Source organism: Cuculus canorus, chromosome 7 (assembly GCF_017976375.1).
Source record: "Cuculus canorus isolate bCucCan1 chromosome 7, bCucCan1.pri, whole genome shotgun sequence".
NCBI classification, from domain to species: domain Eukaryota; kingdom Metazoa; phylum Chordata; class Aves; order Cuculiformes; family Cuculidae; genus Cuculus; species Cuculus canorus.
The window spans coordinates 2,025,070-2,049,511 of NC_071407.1; the positions used below are offsets into that span (position 1 = coordinate 2,025,070).

Here is a 24,442-nt window from a genome sequence, read left to right on the forward strand (position 1 = left end):
GGGCCGGCCGCGGCGGCGCCGCAGGAAGGGGCGGAGGAGGAGGAGGGAGCCCCGTGTTCGGCTCCGGAGCGGGGCTGTGGGCAGCGCTGGGGCCCGCCATGCCGTGCGCCGCCGACTGGCTCAACAACCCCTTCAGCGTCGTACAGGGCATCTTCGGTGAGTGGGGAGAGCGGGTGCTTCCCCTTCTTCCTCCTTCCCCCTCTTCCTCCTTCCCCCTCTTCCTCCTTCCCCCTCTTCCTCCTTCCCCCTCTTCCTCCTTCCCCCTCTTCCTCCTTCCCCCTCTTCCTCCTTCCCCCTCTTCCTCCTTCCCCCTCTTCCTCCTTTCCCCCTCTTCCTCCTTTCCCCCTCTTCCTCCTTTCCCCCTCTCCCTTTTTCTTTCTCCCCTCTCCTTTTCTCTCCTCTCCTCTCGTCTCCTCTCCGGAGGGGAGGAGAGAGGAACCCACAGCGTGTGTCGGGTGTCCAGAACACCCTGTGCAGGGCCCGTGGGCAGCCGAGCAGCGGTAGAAGGGGAAGATTTATATTGGACCATAAGAAGAAATTCTTCACGCTGAGGGTGGTGAGCTGGGCCCGAGCAGTGGGGGCTGCCCCATCCCTGGAGGGGTTCCAGGCCAGGTTGGATGGAGCCCCTGAGCCAGCGGGAGGTGTCCCTGCCCAGGGCAGGGGTGGGACTGGATGGGCTTTGAGGTCCCTTCTGGCCCGAAATATCCCGTGATTCATCCTGTGATAGCGTAGAAAGGCCATCAACTGCAGCTGTTTCTGCGCTCGCCTTGGTCAGAAAGGTGACAAGCAACAGTGGATTTTGAGCAAAAAGCAGAAAGTGTTCTGGGAGCGGCTGAGGGCCCCGGGGCTGTTTTGCCTCCAGAAGAGGAAGCTGAGGGGAGACCTCATTGCTTTCCACAGCTCTGTGAAATAAGGTTGTAGCGAGGTGTGTGCTGGGCCCTTCTCCCAGGTAACAAGGGATGGGATGACAGGAAATGGCTTCAAGTTGTGCCAGGGCAGGTTTAGGCTGGATAGTAGGAGCGATTGCTTCGCTGACAGTGTGGTGAAGCCCTGGCAGAGGCTGCCCAGGGCAGTGCTGGATTCTCCATCCCTGGAGGGGTTCAAAAAGCGTGTGAATGTGGTGCTTCGGGTGCTGGTTTAGCCGGCACGGTGGGATTGGGTTGATGGTTGGAGTGGATGAGATTAGAGGTCTTTTCCAACCTTGGTGATTCTATGATTCTGAAGTGGTACCTCACCTCCTCCGCTTTCCAGCTGGGTGCGTTGCAGCAGTTCTGAGCTTTTCCTCACTTCCCAGAGTGGCTGTGTTCGTCTTCATTTGCCTGAAAGGGTATAAGGTGGGAAGTCAGTGCATTTTAAGAGACGTGAAGTATTCCAGAATGCAGTCATTTGCTCAGAATAAAAGTAAATGTTTAAATTACTTGTTCTGTTAGGACACTGTCGAACAAAAGTCCATTATGAGATGCTAATACACATGTAAATGTGTTTTGTTTTTAGCCCAAAATGTTCCAAACTCTGATTGGGAAAAGAAGGTAACGGAATACTTCAAGGAGAAATTGAAAGAAAATAATGCTACTAACTGGGTAAGATTATTCTATTCCTTTAGAATTACACCTTTCTTTAGTTTCATTCTTTTCACCTCTTAATTGTTGCAGCACCACACGTTTGATAAGTTCTTCCTTTTTGTGATAAGAACAGTTCCAAGTGTCAGGCCTAGGCTTTGTGGTGCATTTTCTACATCTCGGTTGCTTTAATCTGTGTGTAAAGCAAGGATGTGAAATCCTTACTGCAACTGGAGAAGCCAGTCCCTTTGCCTTCCTTGAGTGTCCCATTTATCCCTGGACCATAACTTCCTGTTTGTAGCACGATCCGGTAGATGGCAGAGCTGACAAATACTGTCATTTTTGGAAGTGTTAACGCCTGCCCTGCCTACATGGTCCTAACCTGCTGTTTATAAACCACTTCTCTCACAACTTTTTATCACGACGCTGTAGACTTTAGGTTGAATAAATAGCTGCTTGGGCTCTCGGGTTTTAGGGAAAAATACTTTCTGCTGAAACTGTGTCTTATTGGACCAGACCTGGTTTTCATAGTTTAGCAATGTTTAAAAATAAAGCACCTACTTTTGAGTTTAAAAGCTGGTGTTTTTCTAAAAGGCTGTTGACAACAGCACTGTGGAACACTGCTGGGTGGGTTAGAAACTTTTGTAGCAAACCTGTTCTACTTATGGATGAAAAAACAAGTGAAAATGATTTGGTTTCTTTCTTTCTTCTTCTGTGAGAACGAGAGTATTCTGTAATCAACATTTCAGCAAGAGTTTGAAGTGTAGAGAGCAGAATTGTGTTAATTTTACAACCTTAGAAGGAACTGAAAGCACATTTTCTTACTAAAGAGACACAAGGGAATGTATGCTTGTTTGTCAAAATGCTGTTTCCTGTAGGACAACATCTGTTTGGGTTTTTCTTTTCATTTTCATTTTGGATGTGTGTTTCTTCAACAGTTTATCTTCAAAATCGGACAACTCTATTCTTTTTGCAACTCATTAAGTTATACCACATGCCTAGGCATTGATTTTTGGGCTTTTTCCATAGTCATGTAAATATATGGGAAAAAGACTCCCCCAATGTACACCTGGAAACTAGTAGACAGGTCTTCTGCAGCCTTTTGTTATAAGATTGTGCATGCAGTTGCTGTGCTACCACTGATACGTAATACATGGTGAAAGTGCTGTTAAGTAGGAATAAAAGAAGTAATAAATTGTATGTAATAAATTGTATTTAATACTGCAGTTGCAGTAATTCCCAGTTTACGAGTGAGTTTCAGATGTTCTTCAGTTTTTACTTGGTTTCAGTGACTGAAATGCATTTCTTTTCTAGTCCAGTGTTGGGACTGGGAAATAAATGGGACTGATGGCTTTGGAACTGGAAGGAATTGGGAACGGTTAAGTGCCTGATTATCGTAATTGTTATCTGCACAGCTGTTGCAGGACCCTCGGGTGCTGATGTGCACACTTGGTCACTGCAGTGGCGAGGGCAGGAGATGCACTCGGAAAACATTAAGTATGTTAGCTGATAAGGCAGTGAATTATCAGAGACAATTAATTATATCAACTACAACAGGTAACTGAGCAGTAGGAGATACCAGATGGGCAGAGAAATAGTGAGTAACAGCTTTTGTGCTTGTTTTGACTTACTTTAGGACATTTCTTAATGTTAATATACCGGTTGTTTAGGAATAAGCTCTTTTTTTCCAGGTCCCGTCACTGAATGATGTTCCTGTACATTACCTGAAGCCCAACAGCTTAGTGAAGTTTCGCTGCATGGTGCAAGACATGTTTGATCCCGAGTTTTACATGGGCGTCTATGAAACAGTTGACCCAAACACGAATGCACGTGTAAGTGAAATACTGATCTGTTATTTTGGTAAATGTTTAGCGTTTTCTTCATTCTAGTCTTTGCATTTCCTCTCATTTCTGAATTATACCTATAGAGTTTGGACAGTATTTAATCGACATGATTCTGCCCCTCTATTCGTCATCTGGAGTCCTGTGTCCAGTTCTGGAATCCTCAATACAGGAAGGAGATGGAGCTGTTGGAACAGGTCCAGAGGAGGCTCCAAGGATGATCTGAGGGCTGGAGCACCTGCAATATGAGGACAGGCTGAGAGAGTTGGGGTTGTTCAGTCTGGAGAAGAGAAGGCTCTGAGGAGACCTTAGAGCAGCTTCCAGCACTGAAAGGGGCTACAAGAAAGCTGGGGAGGGACTGTCACAAAGGCTTGTGGTGGTAGGGCGAGGGGCAATGGGGATAAACTGGAGAGGGGCAGATTTAGACTAGACTTAAGGAGGAATTTCTTCACAATGAGGCTGGGAAGGCCCTGGCCCAGGTTGCCCAGGGAAGCTGTGGCTGCCCCATCCCTGGAGGGGTTCAAGGCCAGGTTGGGTGGGACCTTGGGCAGCCTGAGCCAGTGGGAGGTGTCCCTGCCCATGGCAGGGCATTGGAACTGCATGATCTTTAAGGTCCCTTCTGACCTAAAGTCTTCTATGGTTCTACATGGCTCAGGTGGCGTCAGTAATACATCATTTCTGATATTTCTGTTGGGAAATAATGATTAATGAAATAATGAAAGCTTCGTTGGTTTGTCTCTGCAGAATGTTAGACTGCAATGATCTCGGTGTCAGTAATTCATATTCGAGATGCTGTCAGAATAATTCAGTTGCCTTTTCTTACTTGACAGGTTCTGCATTTTGGCAAATACAGAGATGTGGCAGAGTGTGGGGTAGGCTATACGACTTACACAAATTCTAAGATGAAATAGTAGATAGAGATGCGGTTTGTAAGTGCTTGTTTATTACTCACCAGTGGATTCCTGGAGATAGTGGTCCTAAAATGCAAAGTTTATCTCCAATTTGGAAGGAAGAGTGTTCTTAGCTGCTCGTGGGCATTCTGAGTTCAGCAGATTTCAAGGCATTTCTGTTGTCTTTAAAATTTGTTATGCTTGGGGGGAGGGGGCGGCGGGAAGTGCACTCTAAGTCTGGAAAATTTCTGCTATGGAGAATAATTTATTCTTGGTAGCACATAGCTGTTAAGATCAGTGCGTTATAAACACAGACTCTTTGGATCCAATGTTTTATGATTATGTAGTCCTGCATGTTTATTATAACTTCTGGCTAAGTAACAGAATCCATGGGGTTAGTGTATAAAAAGGAAAACAAACTCTAATCGGATTTGTAACAACATTCCTTTTGGTGTTGTAGCCTCAGCAGGAAATAGATCTGAACTCCTCCCACACAGTCACCTCGGAGAGACAGACCTTCTACTGCGTCCCAGTGCCTGGCGAATCAGCATGGGTGAAAGAAATATCTTTTTCGGCTGAGCTAGTGCTCTGTTACACAGTGGTCACCAACCAGTTCATTAGGTGGAGGAAGATAAGTTTGTTTAAGGTTTTCTTTTATTTCAAGCAAATCAGAATAGGTGAGGTGGTAGGTGTAGAAAAATCGGTGCCGTGTTATATGTGCAGAGGGTATGCACATGAATTTAGGAGCGTTGCTTTTGGATTCAGTGGGCTTAGGCTAGATTTTCATGTATGCTTGAAAATTTCTGGTAATTTCTAATTGCAAATGCTTAGAAAATGAGAAATTTCAGCTGAGCCATGGATTTTCCATTGGTGTTTTGTGACTAAGTTAGAACGCTGTTACACAGTGAGAGTCTCCTACAGGAACCCATAAAAACACACGTAGCTGAGCATATTAAGACGATAATTCCTGGAAAACTGAAGTACTGTGTTTTTTAAAGGTTGACCATTGTCATTTTCTCAGTGAGCGCAGGAAGCATTTTAGGGAGAAACCAATCCTCTTCGGTTTCTCCTAGTACATGGAAGTTGAATTATCCAGGTGGGATGGATACGGGATGCTTCTTCTAGTACCTTTTTGGAATTTTATGTTCTCCTCTCCTTCAAGGGAGCGAGGAAGAGGTCTATAAAACTGAAGATATCTTGTGTTTGCTAAAAAAGATAAGAATTTGTGTTAAAACTATGATGAGTTGGTATTTCATATTCTGAGTTCAAAATACTGAACACAAATTCAGTATTTGCCCATTGTGCTACAAAAAGGGAAAGTGAATTAACTTTTTCAAAAACCATTTAAACATAAGATACAAGCAATGTTACATGTGAATATTCTGTGTTTGTTTTATGGTAATGATAATTGTATTGGATAGTAAGTCTTTGAATGTTATTATGTCTGTTCTTTAGGGCTGAGATGTGGGGGAGAGAGAATTCTTGAGGTTTTGAGTTGTGCCTGACCACAAGTGCGTTCTCTGCAAGAGAAAGAACCCTTTGTTAGAGATTGGCAGGGGAATAGCGCTCAGTGGGGTTGGGTTGTTTGTTTTCAACAAAGCCAGTCAATGTTCTGCACTTCTTACGCAGGTTATTTACGTATCTGAAAAGATGACTTCTAGACAGCAATTTGAATCCTTATTTTCATGTATTGCTCAAAACAGGATAATAGTTTTTCGGTTTAAAAATCCCAACTTTGTTTGAATTCTCTCAGCTGAGCCTGTGTTACCCTTAATCCTCAATTTTACGCATATATCAGTGCCAGCCAAGCTCGAGTGAGTCCTTCGACATCCTACACCCCCAGCCGCCACAAGCGGAGCTACGAGGAAGATGAGGATATGGATCTGCATCCATCTAAACAGAAAGAGCAACATATGGGTAATAGACTTTATTGATGCACAGTTACTATGGTATCTTTCCAGAATTTGCAGAAATTGCCTTTTTTAAAGGTTGAAGTTTTGCAGTCGAATCGGGACTGTTGATACAGCCTTCATAAGTGATTTGGTGGCTTTATTGGAGTTACCAGTGGTTTAAATCAGAGCAGCGTGAGAAAGCCGATGGTGCACGGTTTATGTGCATTGTGTGACTCGATAGAGTCAGTTCCTAAACTTTTTTTCTTCCAACCTTACCTCTTTTTCTGATGTTACACTAGCTGTATCCGAGAGGAACCAGGTTAACACCAGACACTTGTGTTATCCTGAAGAATGCTATTAAGCCTTTCAACAGGATGATGTTTTGAATACCAGCGGCATTCAGAGTGTGTGCAGTTCTTACTTGCATCATCATCACTTTGTGAGCTGCTCATCTCGATGCTCTTCTGCAGAGACGCCACTTAAACTGGCACGTGGGGCTTTGGGGAGGCTTTGGCATAGGCTTTTTGAATGTGAGGAAACAGTTTATTTAAAATCCAGTCCTGTTAAAGAAAGAAAAACTGTAGAAGCTGTTGCTTTCTCTTGTTCAGTGCTATATGTCTGTCAGGTTCATGAGCTGAATCCAGTTTTTTCTTTTTGTATGTTTACCAGTTTGCAGATGTTTCGTTGAGTCATTTAGGCAGTTTTATCTTCGGACTCAGTCTTATAAATTGTGGGATAGATTTTTATAGCTCTGTGGTTGCTGAAAAGCTACAGGGATTTTTAATATAAACTGTTCTGTTGAAGCACACTTACCTTTAAGAATGATATAGATTTCTGACCACGAGGTGCAGACCAACATTACCTTTGCAGTCCTACCCAGTTTAGAAAATACTTGTTCACATAGCTGAAGAGTTACATTTTGAAAATCAGTTTGTTGGCTGTGTTTGGGTTTCTGAGGCACACAGATTTCCACGAGAACTCGCCCTCATCTTGATGATATAAAATATGTATTTGTGAGACGCTTCTGAGGAAGAGTATCTTTTGTCAAATACATTGCTTTATTTCATATTTTTGTCTCGGACTTCTTGTTAAAATGATTTAATTTTGTGTTCCTCACTGAAGGATGTCGTTTGCATTTCTGTTTAAAGAGCCTACAAATCCTTTATTTTTCAGGCACTGGAAGCGATATCCATGGGTGTGTGGAGCCAAAGAGATTAGAAACAGAAGCGTCTGCGGGTCATCATCTCATTTCTCCCAACTGCTCCCCTCCACTTGACTTAAATTTTCCGTTGCCAGGAGAGAAGGGACCAGCATGTCTCGTAAAGGTAACCCAGGAGGAGAGGTGATGAGTGTGGCTGTGGTCTCAGTGAGGCAGGCAGAGCCTGTTAGGGTAGACTTGCATTAGTTTACAGGCTCAGAAATTGTCTTTGAAGTCCAGAATTCTATTGCTGCAGACCGTTAGGTTTTTTCTCTTGCTATATGTGAATTGCCAAGCTCCTTTGGCAGAGTTTGGGCATCCTCCCTGCAGGTAACAACGACACCATCCATTGCTAGATGCTCAGGGTGCAGCTGGTACTGACTTCTGGGTTTTATGCTCTTAGATTTGTCCTCTTGAGGAAAAGAAGTTATGACAGAACCAGCAAAACTCTACATGGCACATTTTTACACTGTGCTTGAAACCGATTCACTGCTATGAAACTCCAGTATAAAATTTCAAGCTGTTACCATGCTGAATGCTCTCTTCTTCAGCAGATCTTGATAAATCTGATTAGAATGCAATTCTTTACATTCGCATAGCAAAAAAATGTCGGTAGGAGAAAGCATCCCACCACAGAGACTCATTGGCCCTCTGAAGACTGGAGGGACCACCTCATGCAGCAGAGTCTCCTGGGATGTTTCCTTTCACCTGTGTGTGTTTGCGGTCCTGCATCTGGCCCACCTGCCTCTGTGCTTTAATATTTTCAGGTCTATGAGAGCTGGGAGAGCTTCAAAGTGAACGATGTCCTGGAAGTGTACGGTATTTTGTCTGTGGATCCGGTGCTAAGCATCGTAAACAGTGAAGAGAGGTAAGGCTTCTCCAGTGTGCGATCCTGAAATGAAGGGGTTCTATTTCAATAAGCAAAATATTTTCGTTGTCCCCTTAACACAAACAGGGAAATGTGTAAATACTTAACAGTTATGCTTAAGGGGTGAATTTTGTTGTTTAAAAACGCTTGTTGTGGAAAGTATTGGATCCTGTGTCCTGTAAACTGATGTCCTTTGTGCTTTGGTGTGTCCTTACCCTTGGGTACACGATGCAGCTTGCTTCTAGGCAGAAAGTGTTTCTGCAGCTGAATGTTTTGTGCTCTTTCACGCCTATTAAACCTTCAATGAATGGGTGGATAGTGAACAAGGCTTTCAAATAAACTTTAGGGTTATAAAATGTCCTCTTGGAATAATTTGCAAGTCCAGGAAAGTTGTTGCTGTAACCAGTTCCATAGATTAGAAAAGGAAAAAGATTGCACGTCTGCATGAAGAGTGAGAGACCTAAACCAGTATAAATTGGGTTGATTGGTTTCCACTAATTAAGGTAGATCATCAAGTTACGCTGCTGATAGAAACTTCCCACTTCACCTGTTGTTCTGTTCTCCTGTGACTCACTTGACAAAACACAAACTAATTGAGAAGGATGCTGGAAGTCAGCGTTTAAAACAAAACTGTTACCAGTCTGACCTATTTACTGCTGGTGTCTTGAGTCACTGTGCTTTAAATTACTCCTGCTGATGATTTTGTTTACCTTCCCAATCAGTGCAATATGGAGAGCGCAGCGTGAGTCCCTCACAGTGCCAGCTGCTCACAAGTGAGCTCAGCCGGGTCAGCTGCTTTGGGCTGTCGGTGCCTGGCAGCTAATCCCGGACTGGCAGCTCTGCTGGGCTCTCCTGCCTGGTGGTTTTCTTCCCGCCTGTCATTCTGTCACAAATAGATAAAATGGTGGCTTTTAGCAACATTTTGAATGCAGCCAAAGTAAAAAGAAAGAGACGATAGTTGGTGGACCTGAAGTTATGAAGACTTTCAGCTTTTAGAACTGGCACAAATTGATTGGATTTGTACCAAGCTTTACCATCAGCTGATATAGTCCCTTGAGAGATTTGAGTTTCTGCGTAACAAATGAAAACCGCCTGGAAGGAATTTTGTAAGGCGTCATCGGGCAGGGCAAAGCTTGTGTCCGAACTCTTAAATTCAGAGGTAATGCCTTGAAGTTTGAGCTGAGATACATGAGGATTTCTTTACTCACTGGTTTTCCTCAGCCAGTGGCACAGCTGCTGTGTGACTGCCTTGAAGATCCTGTTGTCAGGCTCAGAACCAGGTGGAATATGAAAATTCCATGTGTGCACACACAGATGTCATAAATCATTACCCTACTTTCTTAAAAGTTACTGTTCAGACTTAGTACATGCTGGATAGAACAACACGTAACGTTTTGTTTGACGCTACGTGTTATTAAATCATGCAGCAAATAATAAATATGCCAAGCGTGGCATTTCTATATCGTTCTGTAACTGTGATTCAGTATTTATGTGTTTATAAAACTGTAAGGGTGGCAGTTTGAATAGGGGTGGAGTTAGCGGGAGCCGGGTTCGGACACTGTTTGTTCCGATGCTCTCTGTTCTTGGCCCAGTTCCCACTGCTCTTAGTCAGAGGGAGAGGAATTTGTGTGGAATGTTAAAGTCCAGTTGTGCTGTGCCCTTTCCTCCGGATAGCTCGGCCCTCGATCCGATGGAGTGCATGGACGCGGCAGAGGAACAGCGAGTGCATAGTCCTCCAGCCTCATTAGTCCCCAGGATCCACGTGATTTTGGCACAGAAATTACAACACATTAACCCCTTGCTGCCGGCCTGCCTTAATGAAGAGGAGAGTAAAACCTGTGAGTGTCTGAATTCGACCTCTCTCTGTGTACGTGTAAGCACACGAGTTCCTGGTACGTGTGACCAAGCACTTCTTTGCTCAGAGATAAATGCATCAATAGCAGGGTTGGAATTCAAACATTGTTAAATGGAGGAACCATTCAACGCTACTGAACTGGAGAAGACGTGGCTGCTTCTGATATTTATGCATTTGTTTTTCTGAACTAAATGTGATTTATATGAAACTTGGTATTGCGTTCTGCATGCCGAAGGATTTTACAAAGTTGTTCAGCCATATGATTTGATTTGTGCTCAAATGGAGCATGAATTGCTGGAAAATCAGATTTCCCATTTGCTATAAGAGTGAAAATAAGAAACATACTGACAATGTAAAAATCATAGTGCAGTGAGGAAAAGAAGGTGATTCTGTTTTGAAGCAGCTCTGCTATTCCTTGTGGCCATCGTGGCTATTATTTTTCTGTCATAGAATTATTACATGCAAGCCAGATGATCACTAGATGATCTTTAAGGTCCCTTCTAACCCAAACCTACAACTGGTATTTATCACTTTCTTCCTTGTGTGCTTTGTATGGTTTGTCCTGAGCTGTGCTACGTGTCAGAGGGCTTTTTTCTCTCTTTAATATAGTATGGGTAGGCTATCGATTTTGGAAATTGGGCTCTGAACTTCCCAGCCTTCTGCAAACGCATGAGACAATTTTCTTATGTGAAAAAAAGAAAGCATTTTCAAGGAGATGTTGAGTGACTCAGGTTACTCAAAGCCATCAGTAGTTTAGCTGGAAAACCAATAAAAGTGGGGTTACTGCTTTGGAGTAACCATTTCAGTCATTACACTGTAACAGAAAATCATTTGCATAGAGGGGATAGGGTGAGGAGCAGCACATTTCTGATTTTTGTCTTCTGCTCTTTTCTCAGTTATTTCTAATTTCATGTCTGAGCTGTCACCGGTGCGAGCAGAGTTGCTCGGGTTCCTCACCCACGCCCTGCTGGGAGACAGTTTGGCTGCTGAGTATCTGATACTGCACCTCATCTCAACAGTGTGAGTATTCCGGAATTTATATACTCATCTTTTTTAAAAGAAATCTCCCCTTCAGGGGTTCTTTACCAAAATAAATGGCAGAAGTAACTTAAATAATGCGTATTCCAGTAGCTCTTTGTCCAGCTGGAGTTGGCCTGTTGTAATAGAGAGAGTAAAGGAATTTTCTTGTCTGCAGTACCAGTCAGTCTTGTTAAAAGACCGGTTCTGTGGCAGGATGTCCTGTCAGTGTTCTTTGAGAGTTGGGTAGAATCTCCAAGATACACTTTTTAACAGAGGTATGAAAACACCTTTTTACCTCTAACTTCTGTTATTGAATAGGAGATGCAACCAACTCCTCAAAGGCAGCTTTTACTGGCTGCAGTAATTGCAGTTTAGGTGATACAAGATACAGAAAGTTATGTTCTAGGAATGTAATTAATTAAATGCAAACGTGTGTAATGGTTGCCCCATCCCTGGAGGGGTTCCAGGCCAGGTTGGATGGGGCTTGGAGCCCCTGATCCAGTGGGAGGTGTCCCTGCCCGTGGCAGGGGGTGGGACTGGGTGATCTTTAAGGTCCCTTCCAACCCAAACTGTTCTGTGAATCTGTGATAAGCAGGGAAATGGAGACTGGGCAAAAAGGATTTAGGAGAATGTTAACTGAGTAGCGACAACTGCAGGGGAACAGAAGGTTTGGAAGGCACATTGCGGGATCTCAGGCCCTCGAAATGCACCGCTTTTGTGTGAACAGCCAAGCCTTCTGGCAGCCTTAAGCCCAGCTTCGCCTGGGACAGCAGGAAAGCAAGGAAATGGGGCTGCTGTGTGTGTTTGTGTTAGTGTGAGCTCCTGCTCACTATCAACACAGCACTCAAAGGGATCGATACCTGTATCCACTGTTAATCCGATGCTTGGTTTTGGTTTAGTTACGCCAGACGAGATGTGCTTCCTCTGGGAAAATTCACAGTCAACTTGAGCGGCTGCCCAAGAAACAGCATCTTCACAGAGCACATCTACCACATCATCCAGCAGCTCGTTCCAGCAGTAAGAATAATGGCTTAATGTCTCTAATTGATTGTAGATGTTGTACTCATTGTTCCAACCAAATGGACAACATGGACGTTAAAGGCAGGCTTCTTAAACAAAGGCTCCTGCTGGCTGTGTAGAGGGCACCTAAAAAAGGAGATACGGCCTGCCTGTCAGTTGGAGTCTTTATTTACCAAGTCATCTGGGATGAGCATGGAATAAAATCATATCCTCGTGGGTATCAAACTGACAGAGGGGTGCTACACACTTCATTTGGTCTTTCTGGGTTGATATGTTTAGACATTTAAATCATTAAATTATCACATCAGTGCTGGTTTTCCCCAAGTTTGTGAATGAGTTCATAGGGATCCCTTATGGAGTCGTAATAATTGTATTGCTGCAATAAATCAGCTGGGCTTTTCCTCATCCTAGATGTGCTGTACAGATGATAAGAGTTCTTAACAGCATTATTTTCCTTTGGAAAGCTGTGTTTTTTCAAGTATTCGCTTTTGGCACAAAGCGTGTTCTGTATTGTGGCAACAAGGTTTGTTTTACTCGCTGTGGAGGTTCCCAGCTCACAGCTCTTGCTGAAGGAAGCACTATTTACAGGGAAGCTGGAGGGGAGGAACTGGGCTCATCGGTCTCTTTTCTCATTGCAGTCCTATCGCCTACAAATGACCATTGAAAACATGAACCATTCGCGATTTAACCCGCACAAAGACTACGCCGCTAATCGCCTCGTCAGCGGAGTCTTACAGCTTGCCAGCAACACTTCTCTCGTGGTAGATGAGACTCAGCTCGAGCAAGGACAGCTCGACACCACAGGTAGGGCTGGAGCGTTAAAAGCTGATACGAGACACTTGATGCTAATTGTGCCCCACTGATAATTTTCTATTACAAAACTCTTAGTGGCTCCAAAAATTAGAAACATCCAGCAGCTCCTCCCACAATGTTGTACCAAGGTGGATGTTGGTCTCTCCTCCCAAGTGGCAAGCGACAGGACGAGAGGGAATGGCCTCAAATTCTACCAGGGCAGGTTCAGATCAAAAGGGTTCTCAGGCCCTGGCAGAGGCTGCCCAGGAGGTGGTGGAGTCCCCATCCCTGGAGGGGTTTAAAAGCCGGGCAGGTGAGGTGCTCAGGGATCTGCTTCAGTAGTGGACAGGGACAGTTGGACTTAATGATCTCAGAGGTCTTTTCCAACCAAACCATTCTATGAAAGGTGCCAAGACTGAAGGCTGTTGCTGGTTCTCACCAAAAATAGAGTAAATTAAAACAAAACCATACCAGGACGTTTGTCATTTGATGCAATGACTCTGCTGAAGAATAACTCACATTATCTATTAGCTCCATACCGGTATTTCAAAGGGAGAACTGCGAGGGTTAACCAGTTAATTTGTCAATCTTAACTTGCTCTTGTCAAGATGGAATATAGATTTTCAATAGCTTAGTCCTGAGTAAGGCAAGTGACTTATAAAAATCCGGCAAAGCAATGCTGAGTGTGGCCTTACTCGCCTCTCTCATGGGTTCCTTATCCAGCAAGGCTTTACGTTTTCTTTTTTCCTCTTTAAACTGTTCAGTTATGCTGTCGGATCACTGGTGATGGTTGGTTCTCTTTGAGGAGAGATTTGTTTCTCTGTCAAGAGTTGCCTGGCTTTGTGGGACCTGTGAAGACCTCGCCCGTGAACACATACGCTAGGCTGGGTAAAATCTAGGCCGGAAATGCTTCAAGAGTTCTTATTTTTGGCCTTCAGAAATGGTTGTCTCTGTGAGAGGTACCACAGAAAGGAGGAGAAATGCTCATTAAGAACAAGATGGGGAAAAGAAAATCAAGTCTGGTGTTTGTTTGGGTCCTGTTGACAGAATTTGTTGTTGCCTTTCCAGGTGTTCACAATGTGACGGCGCTGGGGAATCTGATCACTTGGCAGAAGGTGGATTATGACTTCAGTTACCACCAGATGGAATTCCCGTGCAATATTAATGTCCTTATCACTTCAGAGGGCCGATCGCTCCTACCGGTATGGCCAAGTCTTCCTCAGTTTGGGGAACTGTTGTAGTTGATAGCAATTCCCTCGGAGTGTGGCATTCCCGAGCCACGTGAAACGGGACAGCTGTCTTGTGACCGAGGGTGGGAGTGACAGGAGCGTCAGTTACTGCCGCTCATGCAACCGTTTGGCTGCAGCCAAGCCAAAAACCAAGGGATTGACCTTCCCTCCTTGGCCACACAGCCTAGCCGTGGCACGGCAGTGACTGGAGGTACTGATGGAGATGACAGCAGGGCGTAAAGCCTGCAGTTACGCTGCTGCTGCTTTCAAAGCCTTGTTCTAGCACAGCAGTTCCTGAGGTGATGGGTAACGAATCCTGTGCTGTCCCTAGGAACATGGAGTCACCCAAGCTCACAAACCTCTGCTGTCTTGCATTCCAGCTGTAAGAACCAAACCCTTGCTCTCGTGCCTTTAAGGGAAACTGGCTCCCGCTTGAGTAGACTCAAACGGAGCCGTTAAACATTATTGTCTTACCTTAAGTCTGGGAAGTAGCAACTTCAGTTGCTTCAGAGATTAGACACATCTTGGAGTAGCGAAAGAGAGGATGTGGAAAGAGATGATATGTGATTTTATTTTCCAGTCAGATTGCCAAGTCCACTTACAGCCGCAGATAATCCCACCCAACATGGAGGAGTACATGAGCAGCCTCCTCACGGCCGTGCTCCCGTCAGTGCTGAACAAGTTTCGCATCTATCTGAGTTTATCGAGGCTGCTGGACTACAGCATCTCTGATGAGGTGACCAAGGTACGGGAGAACTCACTTATCAGTTTTTAACTGCGTATCCGGCTAGAAAGCACTTTACGGGAAGCTTGTTGTACTTTCCCATTGCTCTCCCTGTCTGAGATTCTCCTTGAAGTTTTCTAAAAAACAAACAGAAGCATTTTCTTGTCCTGAGTTTGCAAAGTCCTACATCTGGGTTGGGGCAATCCGTGGTTTCAAAACAATCTGGGGGACAACGTAATTGCAAGCAGCCCCATGGAGAAGGACTTGGAATGCTGCGGAGTGAGAAGCTCAACACGAGCTGGCAACGTGTGCTCGCAGCCCAGAAACCAGCCATGCCCTGGGCTACATCCACAGCAGCGTGGCCAGCAGGGAGAGGAGGGGATTCTACTCCACCTGGAGCCCTGTGTCCAGTTCTGGAGTCCCCAACATAAGGAGGACATGAAACTGTTGGAACAGGTCCAGAGGAGGCCACAGAGGTGATCCGAGGGCTGGAGCACCTCTGCTCTGAGGCCAGGCTGAGAGAGTTGGGGTTGTTCAGCCTGGAGAAGAGAAGGCTCCAGGGAGACCTTAGAGCACCTTCCAGCACTGAAAGGGGCTCCAGGAAAGCTGGGGAGGGACTTTTTCCAATGTCCTAGAGTGACAGGATGAGGGGGAATGGCTTTAAATTGGAAGGGGGAAGATTTAGATCGGACATTAGGAAGAAATTCTTCATGATGCGGGTGGGGAGGCCCTGGCCCAGGGTGCCCAGAGCAGTGGTGGCTGCCCCATCCCTGGAGGTGTTCCAGGCCAGGTTGGATGGGGCTTGGAGCCCCTGAGCCAGTGGGAAGAACTGGATGGATGGGCTTTGAGGTCCCTTCCAACCCACACCATTCAGTGGTTTGTACTCCTGTCAGTGCATGCTTGATGTGTGCCCTGCTTTCTAAAACACATGCTGAAAACAAATCCTTTTCAAAGATGAGAAGCCACCCATTTCCACTCAGGCTCACTTCCAACCAGCAAGAAGTTGAAGTGTTTTCCCCGTCATCTAAGGGTCATTATGGCTTTTGGTTCCTTACAGGCTTGTCTCATGGTGAAGGTTCATTGTCGCTTAATTCTGTGCTCTGTTGTTTGTAGGCAGTAGAAGAAGACTTCGTGGAGATGCGGAAGAATGACCCCGAGAGCGTAACAGCTGATGATCTGCACAGAACGCTGCTCGTGGCAAGGTGGGTAACGCTGTCTGTCCTCACCAGGGGCTCCCAGCCAGCGCCTAACAAACAGTGCCAATGCTCATCGTCTGCGTTGGGTTGTAGTTAGCAACCAGAGTGTAGCATCTCCTCTCCCCTTGTTCCTCTTGGCACAGCTTAGTTGGCCAAAGCACCACTTCTCCCATGCTTTCTAGCCCATAGGGCACAGGAAGAAAACTGTTTTTTTCTGAATTAGTGCCTCAAACCTGACCCGTGAACAATATTTAACGGCTGTTTCTGCTTCTCCAGGTTCCTGTCTCTCAGCGCGGGGCAGACGACGCTGTCACGAGAGCGGTGGCTGCGAGCAAAACAGCTGGAGGCACTGCGGAAAGCCAGGCTCCAGCAGCAGAGATGCGTTAATGGGAACGAACTCTAATAATCCCATGGATGTCGCTACGGAAAGGTGTCTTTTTCTCGCTGGAACCCCTACGGAGATTGGAATATTGTTTATACCAGGTTTTGTAGATAATTTATACCAAAAAGCTATGGCTATTCACTCACGCAGCCGAACACTTAACTCCGTTCAGCCAGTTACACTTATTTTATGACCTTTTTTTTGGAGCCTGTTTTGTAAGTGAAAATTGGTAACAATGAGCAAATCGTTTGATATTAAACTTTAATACGGAGGTTGTGTAAGCTAATTTCCCTGAATAATAGGAAAATAGAAGCCAGAGCCTTTCATCGCCAGCAGTGGCAGCTCTGGCCTGGCCTCAGTTTGTGCTACAGTCCTTGAATGGCTTTGGGGGGGAGCAGGGGGTCAGTGCCCCCCCAGCTGTGGCTGAAGGAAACAGGGGGGCTGTGGGGCTGTTCCTTGTGCTGAGGCACCAGTGATTGCAGTGTGGTGCAAAGTGCTGTGATCTCACTGCTGACAAGCGTTGCAAGTGAACTCCATCTTCACTGTCCTGGGAGAACGCCCTGACTGCCTCCTCCTGTCTCCCTAAGGAGCTTTCTTCAGGCACAACTCTTTACAAAAGCCTTCGCTGAGAATGGGTGACCCCAAGCCCAGAACCTCCTTCTCTTTCCCCCTTTCTCCTGGCCAGTCATGCAGGGTGTTTAAACACTTCGAAGTGGAGCAGCAAAACATTAAACTGGAGAGGGGCAGGTTTAGACTGGACATTAGGAAGAATTTCTTCACAGGGACAGTGGTGAGGCCCTGGCCCAGGTTGCCCAGAGCAGTGGGGGCTGCCCCATCCCTGGAGGGGTTCCAGGCCAGGTTGGATGGGGCGTGGAGCCCCTGATCCAGTGGGAGGTGTCCCTGCGCATGGCAGGGAGGGGACTGGATGATCTTTAAGGTCCCTTCCAACCCAAATTATTCTATGAATAAGAATGGTCTGCAGCCCTCTGATTCCTGGAGTGGGGTGAGAGCTCTGCCTGGCAGAGGCCACCCTGTGCCACGCAGCACTGGTTGAACAAGGGAGGCTGGAGCAGAGAAATATTAAACCAGCAGGGGATTGAGTGATCCAGCCAACATGAGGCCATGTGTGAGGAGAGAGGCTCCAAGAGTCAGGGATGGTGTTAATGCTGGATTCATCTTCAAATCACAGAATTATGGAACAGGTTGAGTTGAAAGGGACCTCAAAGCCCATCCAGTTCCACCCTCTAGCCCTGAATCAGGGGCTCCAAGCCCCCTTCTCAACCTGGCCTTGAACACCTCCAGGGATGGGGCAGCCACCACTGCTCTGAGCAACCTGGGCCAGCACCTCACCACCCTCATCATGGAGAATTTCTTTCTAATGTCTGATCTAAATCTTCCCCCTTCCAATTTAAAGCCATTCCCCCTCGTCCCATCACTCCAGGCCCTTGTAAAAAGCCCCTCCCCAGCTTTCCTGGAGCCCCTTTCAGCACTGGAAGCTGCTCTGAGGTCTCCCCACAGCCTTCTCTTCTCCAGGCTGAACACTCCCAACTCTCTCACCCATCCTCATAGCAGAGGGGCTCCAGCCCTTGGATCATCTCCATGGCCCCCTCTGTACTTGTTCCAACAGTTCCATATCCTCCTTATGTTGGGGATTCCAGAACTGGACACAGGACTGCAGGTGGGGTCTCACCAGAGCAGGAGTCACCCCAGCTTTGCTCTGTGCTTCTGCAGGATGGAGACTTGTGAACAGGAACCCCAGTTTTACTGCAGTGTTCCTACTCTAAACCTGACCTTGTTTCCTGCTCCACGGCCAAGCTGAGCTGTCCTTGTCCTCTGCACACTGACACCCCCTTGAGTACCCATTACGATAAGCAACTGTGTGTCTTAATCTTGAGCCCAGTTCGATGCCCTTTCAGCCCATGTAGAAGCTGATTTTTTCTTTTGAACACTAAAACGAACACTGACGGGTCCAGCTGACTCGTCCCTGAGGTCACCGAGTCTGTATTGGCACCAGGAGTTTCGATTTCTCCTACTGAACAAACAGCAAAGCACTGGGAATTTCCTCCCCCTCCTCCGCCGCTGTTGCTGGTACCAAGGGTTCAAGGAGTGTCCTCAAAAATGCATGTTATTTTTATCCCTGCCAAGGCCGGGGCTCGAGCAGCGCAGTGCCACGAGAGGAGCAGGAAGGGCTGAAGTCTCGTCCGTGTCCCTGACAGACAGGAAATTGTGTTCGTGGCTGGAAGGTTGGACATGGGACAGAGGCAGGTTCTTCCCAGCAGCACCAGTGGCAGGACACAAACTGGAACCCAGGAAGCTCCCTTTGCCCATCAGGGAAAGCTGCTGCACCAGGAGGGCAGCTGAGCACTGCCAGAGGTCACCCGGAGGGGTGGTGGAGATACTCCAAAGTGATCTCGGCATGGTCCTGTAGAAGCAGCTCCAGGTGGCCCTGCTGGAGCAGGGACCTCAGACAAGATGAACTCCAGCAATCCCTTCCAGACTCAGCCACTTGGATTCTGTGACTCAGAACATGGAGGAAGTCAAGCGCAGGCTGCTCAGAGCCCAATCCCACCAGCTCCAGAGGGAGATGTCCCTGCCAATGGCAGGGGGTTGGAACTGGAAGGGCTTTAAGGTCCCTTTCAACCCAAACCACCCCATGACTCTACGTCAAGGCAACAAACCCCTCCTGGGAACTGGAACCCCAGCACCCCGCAGCGCCGCATCCCTTCCCCTCAGACACCAAAAGCTCTTTGGCTTCCCCTTTTTTTATTAAAATATCTCAGTCTATTGCTCACATTAAAATACAGCAGTAGTTTCATTTTAAATATGGTCACAAGTAGAGACACTCAGAAAACCCAAACCCACACCACTTTAATAAAACAAATAAATAAATCGATTTGTTTATCAAAGTTTCAGCCCGTGGGGTCAGGTGATCCCGTTTCAGACACACTGGAGATCCTATGACACCGCGCTACCCTACGCCTACGACACCATTAGCTCGAACACCGCGTGCAGCCTACGGACACGGAGCAGGACACCGAGGCACTGGGGCTGTAACGGTGGGCAGAGTCACAAACCACAGCACAGGAAGGTCCTGCTTCACAAGGGCGGTTGGATGTTGTCCTATGCTAGAATGGCATGGCAAGGCATTTCCGAGGAGTAACTTGGATAGATGTTACCTTTGACACACGTAGATAAGGGGTTTGTTATCCAGTTCCCAGCAGGAGAGGGTGCTCAGCCCTCCCCTGCCAAGCTCGAGTTGGTAATGACTTCGGTTTGGATCGGGTGCTGACAGCTACGCTCTAACGTGACACTGACTTTATGGATCACTACGCTCGCCTTCAGTTATTGTTATATGCAGTTTTGTATCTGGACAGTTAGAATACAGCTTAAAAACACGTAGCACAGAAGGACAACGTGCCTGAAGGCCGAGTATCCGCCTTCTCTTGCTTTACACAGAGACAAAACAATTAGAGCAAAGTGCCAGTGTTTGGGAAAAAGGAAATAGAAATGCTTCAACAGGGCGAGACGAGGACATCTGCTCCATCCCCTCACCTCAGGTGAGAAAACCGAACACCTACAAACTAAAATTGCACTGCAGGAGGGTGGATGCTTCAGACTGGATCTAGGATTTAGCTACTGGAAGTGTCCCAGGATGTGCAGAAAGAAAAAGGACAGCCAAAAGAAATCTTAATATCTGGTCAACATAATCAAATTCAACAAAACCGCATCAATTCCCACTGCAGAGGCACAATTCAGAGAAAGCTGCATCTAAAACGTCAACAGAAACAAGTAGAAACACTGGTTCAAAGATAAATAATGTGTAGGTTACCGGTACTTGTTTTGCTGGTGCAGTGCAAGGTCAGTAAGGTCACAGCAGTGCAGAATCACCTTTGTAGTATAAATAATTTCTACCCTAAGTTAGAAGAGCTACAAAATGAGTCCCCAAAAATAACTGTGCAACACATTTAAGACAGACAGCATGCTTACTACATCCCAGTGTCTAAGCTACCTGTTCAAAGAGGGTTCACTGTTCTTGTCTCAGCTGCCTAAGGAATTCTGAACCAAATTCATTCCCATCTCTCACCTCCTGTAAACAAGGTATTATTGATCCCAGACAACGAGTCCTGATGCCACTGTTTTAGTATGGTATTAAAAGCCACAGCTAGAAGAACACATCCTACAGCAGCCACTAGATCTGGATGATCCGTGTCTGGCACTGCGTAAACATCTCTCTCAGTTCTTTCTGTTTGATTTCATTTACAGCTTCGGGCTCCGCAGGGCTCTTCTGCACCTTCGCCACAGCAAAATTGATCCCTTGAGTCAATCCCGCTTGCGTGATGTTTGCGACCTGGACCATGGAGCTGCGAATTTTAGCAAAGGGAGACACAGCTCTGCTGCTGCCGCCGTCGGCCGGAGAAGGAGTCGTGTGGAGTCCTGCCTCAGGGTGACCCAATCCAGACCCCGGGCTCTGATGAGACTTAGCAAGGTCGGTCCCACCGACAGCCAAGAGCTGAGGATTTGGCTCAGAAGACTGCACATCCAACTTGGACGGCCTGGAAGGAACGTCTCCAGTAGATTCCGCTTTGGGTTCGGCTTTCTTGGACATATTATTGCTGGTTTGATTTATTACGTGGTGGGGGACTTGAGAGCCAGCCTCAGCCTCCAAACCACCCGACATCTGATTTTGAGCATCATGCACAAACCTCTGGCAGTACACATCAATGGGTTTAGCAAACTCCATCTCCGCATTGTCTGCAGAAGGCACGGGTACGTCCTCACAGTCAGCGTGGCCAGCCGGGGAGACGTGGATCTCAGAGGGAACGTGAATGCTAATGTTCATGTCAGTACTGCTTATGGACTGGGACCGACTGCCCAGCCGCGGCGCCGAGGCGATGATGCCGCAGCTGGGCAGCACGTAGTCGGTCTGCCCGATGTTCTCCAGAGAGTCGGTGAGCTGGTTGTCCTCATCGGATTTAGAATTAGTCAGGAAGTCATCGGAGTGGAACGAATCATTATCAGATATCTCCGTGTCGGATTCCCCATGGACTTTAGCCTCTGCCACTGGGTTCTCTAAAGTTTCAAGGCTACTGTCCGATTTCCACAGATTCACTTTCAAATTTGGCTTTAAGAAATTGACTTTCACTTCCGGTTTGGTAAAGCTGCCCAACTTCCGAAGGTTGCTGATGTTGACGTTGGACTTGGTTTGCTTCACTTTCTGATTGAGAGAGGAGAACTTGCTCAGTAAATAATTCTTGCCTTGGGCCAGCGACCCCCTGTTCTGGGACCGAATGCCGATGATGTCTTCATGGGCTTTGCTGCTCTTCCTGGAAGACAAAGAGCAAATCTCATGTGCGATCATAGAATCATGGAAGGGTTTGAGCTGGAAGGGACCTCAAAGCCCATCCAGTTCCACCTCCTGCCATGGGCAGGGACACCTCCCACCAGACCAGGCTACTCAAGGCGCATCCAACCCGGCCTGGAACCCCTCCAGGCAGTCTCATCTCTAAACACCAGGTATCCACCATCTCCCCAGTCTATTTCCATAACATATTTCCATAACTGTGTTCGTAAGTTATCCCTTCCTTACATAGAAGTGAATCAAATTCAAACCAAGGACACCAAAAGGAGGGTCAATACAAAACAGTCACTGAACAAGGGGTATGCGAGGCTCTGCAGGCATTTTTAGTTGTAGATGAATCCAGATTTGTATTCTCTGTACTGGTAACCCTGACTGCGTTTGCGCTGCACTCGACCACAAGATTTAGCAAATATTCTGACTTCAGTATCAGTAAAAGAGACCAAAACTTTCTTGCTACGCTCTTCTACTCAGCTGGGGCAAAGAGCTGAAAGAGCAGCTCTTCAAAAATCAAATGCAGAAGAGAGTTATAGCACTATGCGCCCAAACAGTTTTCGCTTGGCAATTTCCAGTTGTGCTGCACACCACATTTTCGAGGGGTTCCTAGAGCCCGAATGGCCAGGGTCCAAAATAACACAACAGATCCCACTGGAACCAGTAAAAGGTGCTCGGCCTCAACCAGCCACGCTTTCATTTCCACTCCATCTCTTCTGTAAGCGATTGCCTCGCTGGTAACACCTCACCCATCTTTGTAGATAAAGGTTTAATTAGACAATTGACTTATTAGGGAAAACTACGGAAGAATTTCTAGCAAGTCCTTTTGATTACAAACTGTGCTTTCACGTGTCCTCTTAACAGCTTAGAACAAACACTCCTGAGCCGTTCTGACTGAGGAGCCCAGAAGTTTGACTTCATCCACTTCTTCACCTGTAACCTTCTCTGGATTCGTTAACCGCCCAACCGCAGTGGAACCCAAAGCAGATTTACGCTGCACAGGAGGTCTCGTTACAGGCATTAAGTTCAGTTAGGAAAAATGAAATTTGACAAACTAATTATGAGCCATCCCACTGACAGCAGATTTATTTGCATTTGGGAACGCCCGCTGTCTACAAACACACGTGTAACATCGTGTTCTTGCTTATACTTTGATGTCAGCACCTGCAGACGCTCGCTACTGGGAGCACACGGGGACAAGTTAACTCCTGGCACAGCAGAGACAGACGTTTCTTGACCGGTACCAAATAATGTTAGCGCTGAGAAGAGAGAAGAAGTGGAACACAAGGTTCACCTCGTTGAAGTACTCACCTCTCTAGCTTCTTCTCAATGATGGGCACATCTAATCCCATCGCCTGCTTTGTGATTCGCAGCATCTCTGCAATGCACTGAAGAGTGTCTGAAATGCAATTAGCAGCTGTCAGATCCTTAAAAACCCTTCAAAGCATATATCCCAGCATCTAAAATTAGATCGATTTGCTTGCATCGTAATTAAGTGGGTTTGGTTTGGGTTTTTCTTTCACCCTACAAGTTGCAGTTCTGATTTAACGCTTACAAAATAAGCTTAAATAACCGACTCTCCTTAAGCTTAAATACCGGGTGTAAGTGAACCAATGCCATGATCTACAATTCGCGGAAGGAAGAGAAGCAATTACATTTATTCTAATCCTCATTGACAAAACTCAGTGCTCCAGGTAAGAAGTAATATCTTTCCCTTATTAGCGTTCATTTACTTTAGTTAAACAACAAGCAAGAACATTTCTAGGCATCGAGTTCACTAAATAAATCAAATTCTTCCACTGTTTAGGAGCTCATTTTGAGCTCATTTTATCAGTGTATGGAGCAGTAAAGATCTGGATGTGGAAATGTCTCAGTTCTAGAGAGATGTTGCTTCAAAGCCACATCTGAAACTTATCTGTCTTTTTATTTAAGCAGCAATGTTCGCAGGGGGAGCCACGGGCAGGGGGTTTGTTGGTTCCCCACCCTGCACAAATGGCTTATATTAAAATTTATCCTTCTTCAGAACTTCCTCTTAATTACTCTAAAAGCAGTGGGAACAGTGTTTCCTAGAGAAATGCTGGTGTATTGCATACACTCTTAGTGACACAACTTTTACAGACGAAACAGACCTTTTCCATCTTCTTCGGGGCTGCGCACCACAGCTCGGAGAGTGTGGAAATACCCACTCGTTTCTTTGTACTTGTAATGCAGCCTCATGCAGGAGAACTTGGGTTTGCCAAAGAGAGTGGGCTCAGGCCCTGAGGAACAAAACCAGATTAGAAACAGTCTTTAACCAAACACAGAGAGATGTTGCAGAGACTGTACCTAAATGTCTTTTAAGCATCGAGTCTTTTTCAGCATAAAAAGTGTCATTTTTTTTTCTTTCAAGTTCATTTTTAAATGAAACAGTCTCACAACATTTAAACAGTTGATTACTTACAAAAAAGCAATTAGACCCTCGATATCTGTTGATTATTCATTAAAGATCATCCTTTCAAAAAGAGAAAAATAACTCTACAGCTATTCCATCTTGTGATTTAGGGAACGGCTCCTGCAAGGAATTAAGGGAAAGCTGAGCTATTTTTACCAAGTGGAAGCAATGCAAGTTATGACCAAGTTCTTCAAC

At 46.1% G+C, this 24,442-nt stretch overlaps 2 protein-coding genes across 6 annotated transcripts in view; one reads left to right on the forward strand and one right to left on the reverse strand.

Annotated features, from left to right (window-relative positions):
• The first annotated feature begins 1 nt into the window (after position 1).
• On the forward strand, positions 2-16,737 carry MCMBP (minichromosome maintenance complex binding protein). Of its 3 annotated transcripts, none has more exons than XM_054071100.1 (16): positions 2-156; positions 1,495-1,580; positions 3,251-3,391; positions 4,231-4,272; positions 4,751-4,852; positions 6,078-6,207; positions 7,356-7,507; positions 8,148-8,248; positions 9,923-10,086; positions 11,000-11,123; positions 12,023-12,140; positions 12,782-12,947; positions 14,004-14,137; positions 14,745-14,909; positions 16,002-16,090; positions 16,361-16,737. In XM_054071100.1, exons 1-16 carry the CDS (start codon positions 99-101, stop codon positions 16,485-16,487), a joined length of 1,899 nt encoding a protein of 632 aa, XP_053927075.1. In that variant the 5' UTR covers positions 2-98; the 3' UTR covers positions 16,488-16,737. The 3 variants fall into 3 exon arrangements, with proteins under 3 accessions (XP_053927075.1, XP_053927076.1, XP_053927077.1); XM_054071101.1 differs by lacking the exon at positions 2-156 and adding an exon at positions 659-949; XM_054071102.1 differs by lacking the exon at positions 2-156 and adding an exon at positions 659-925.
• A 2,462-nt stretch (positions 16,738-19,199) lies between these two features.
• The window catches only part of INPP5F (inositol polyphosphate-5-phosphatase F), a 42,908-nt gene continuing 37,665 nt past the window's right edge, over positions 19,200-24,442 (reverse strand). For all 3 annotated transcript variants that reach the window (XM_054071573.1, XM_054071574.1, XM_054071575.1), the window contains 3 exons: positions 23,946-24,074; positions 23,128-23,215; positions 19,200-21,790 (listed from right to left, as the gene is read on the reverse strand). In XM_054071573.1, the coding sequence (XP_053927548.1) occupies positions 20,656-21,790; positions 23,128-23,215; positions 23,946-24,074 (1,352 nt within the window). In that variant the 3' untranslated portion in view covers positions 19,200-20,655. The remainder of the gene's footprint in view (positions 21,791-23,127; positions 23,216-23,945; positions 24,075-24,442) is intronic.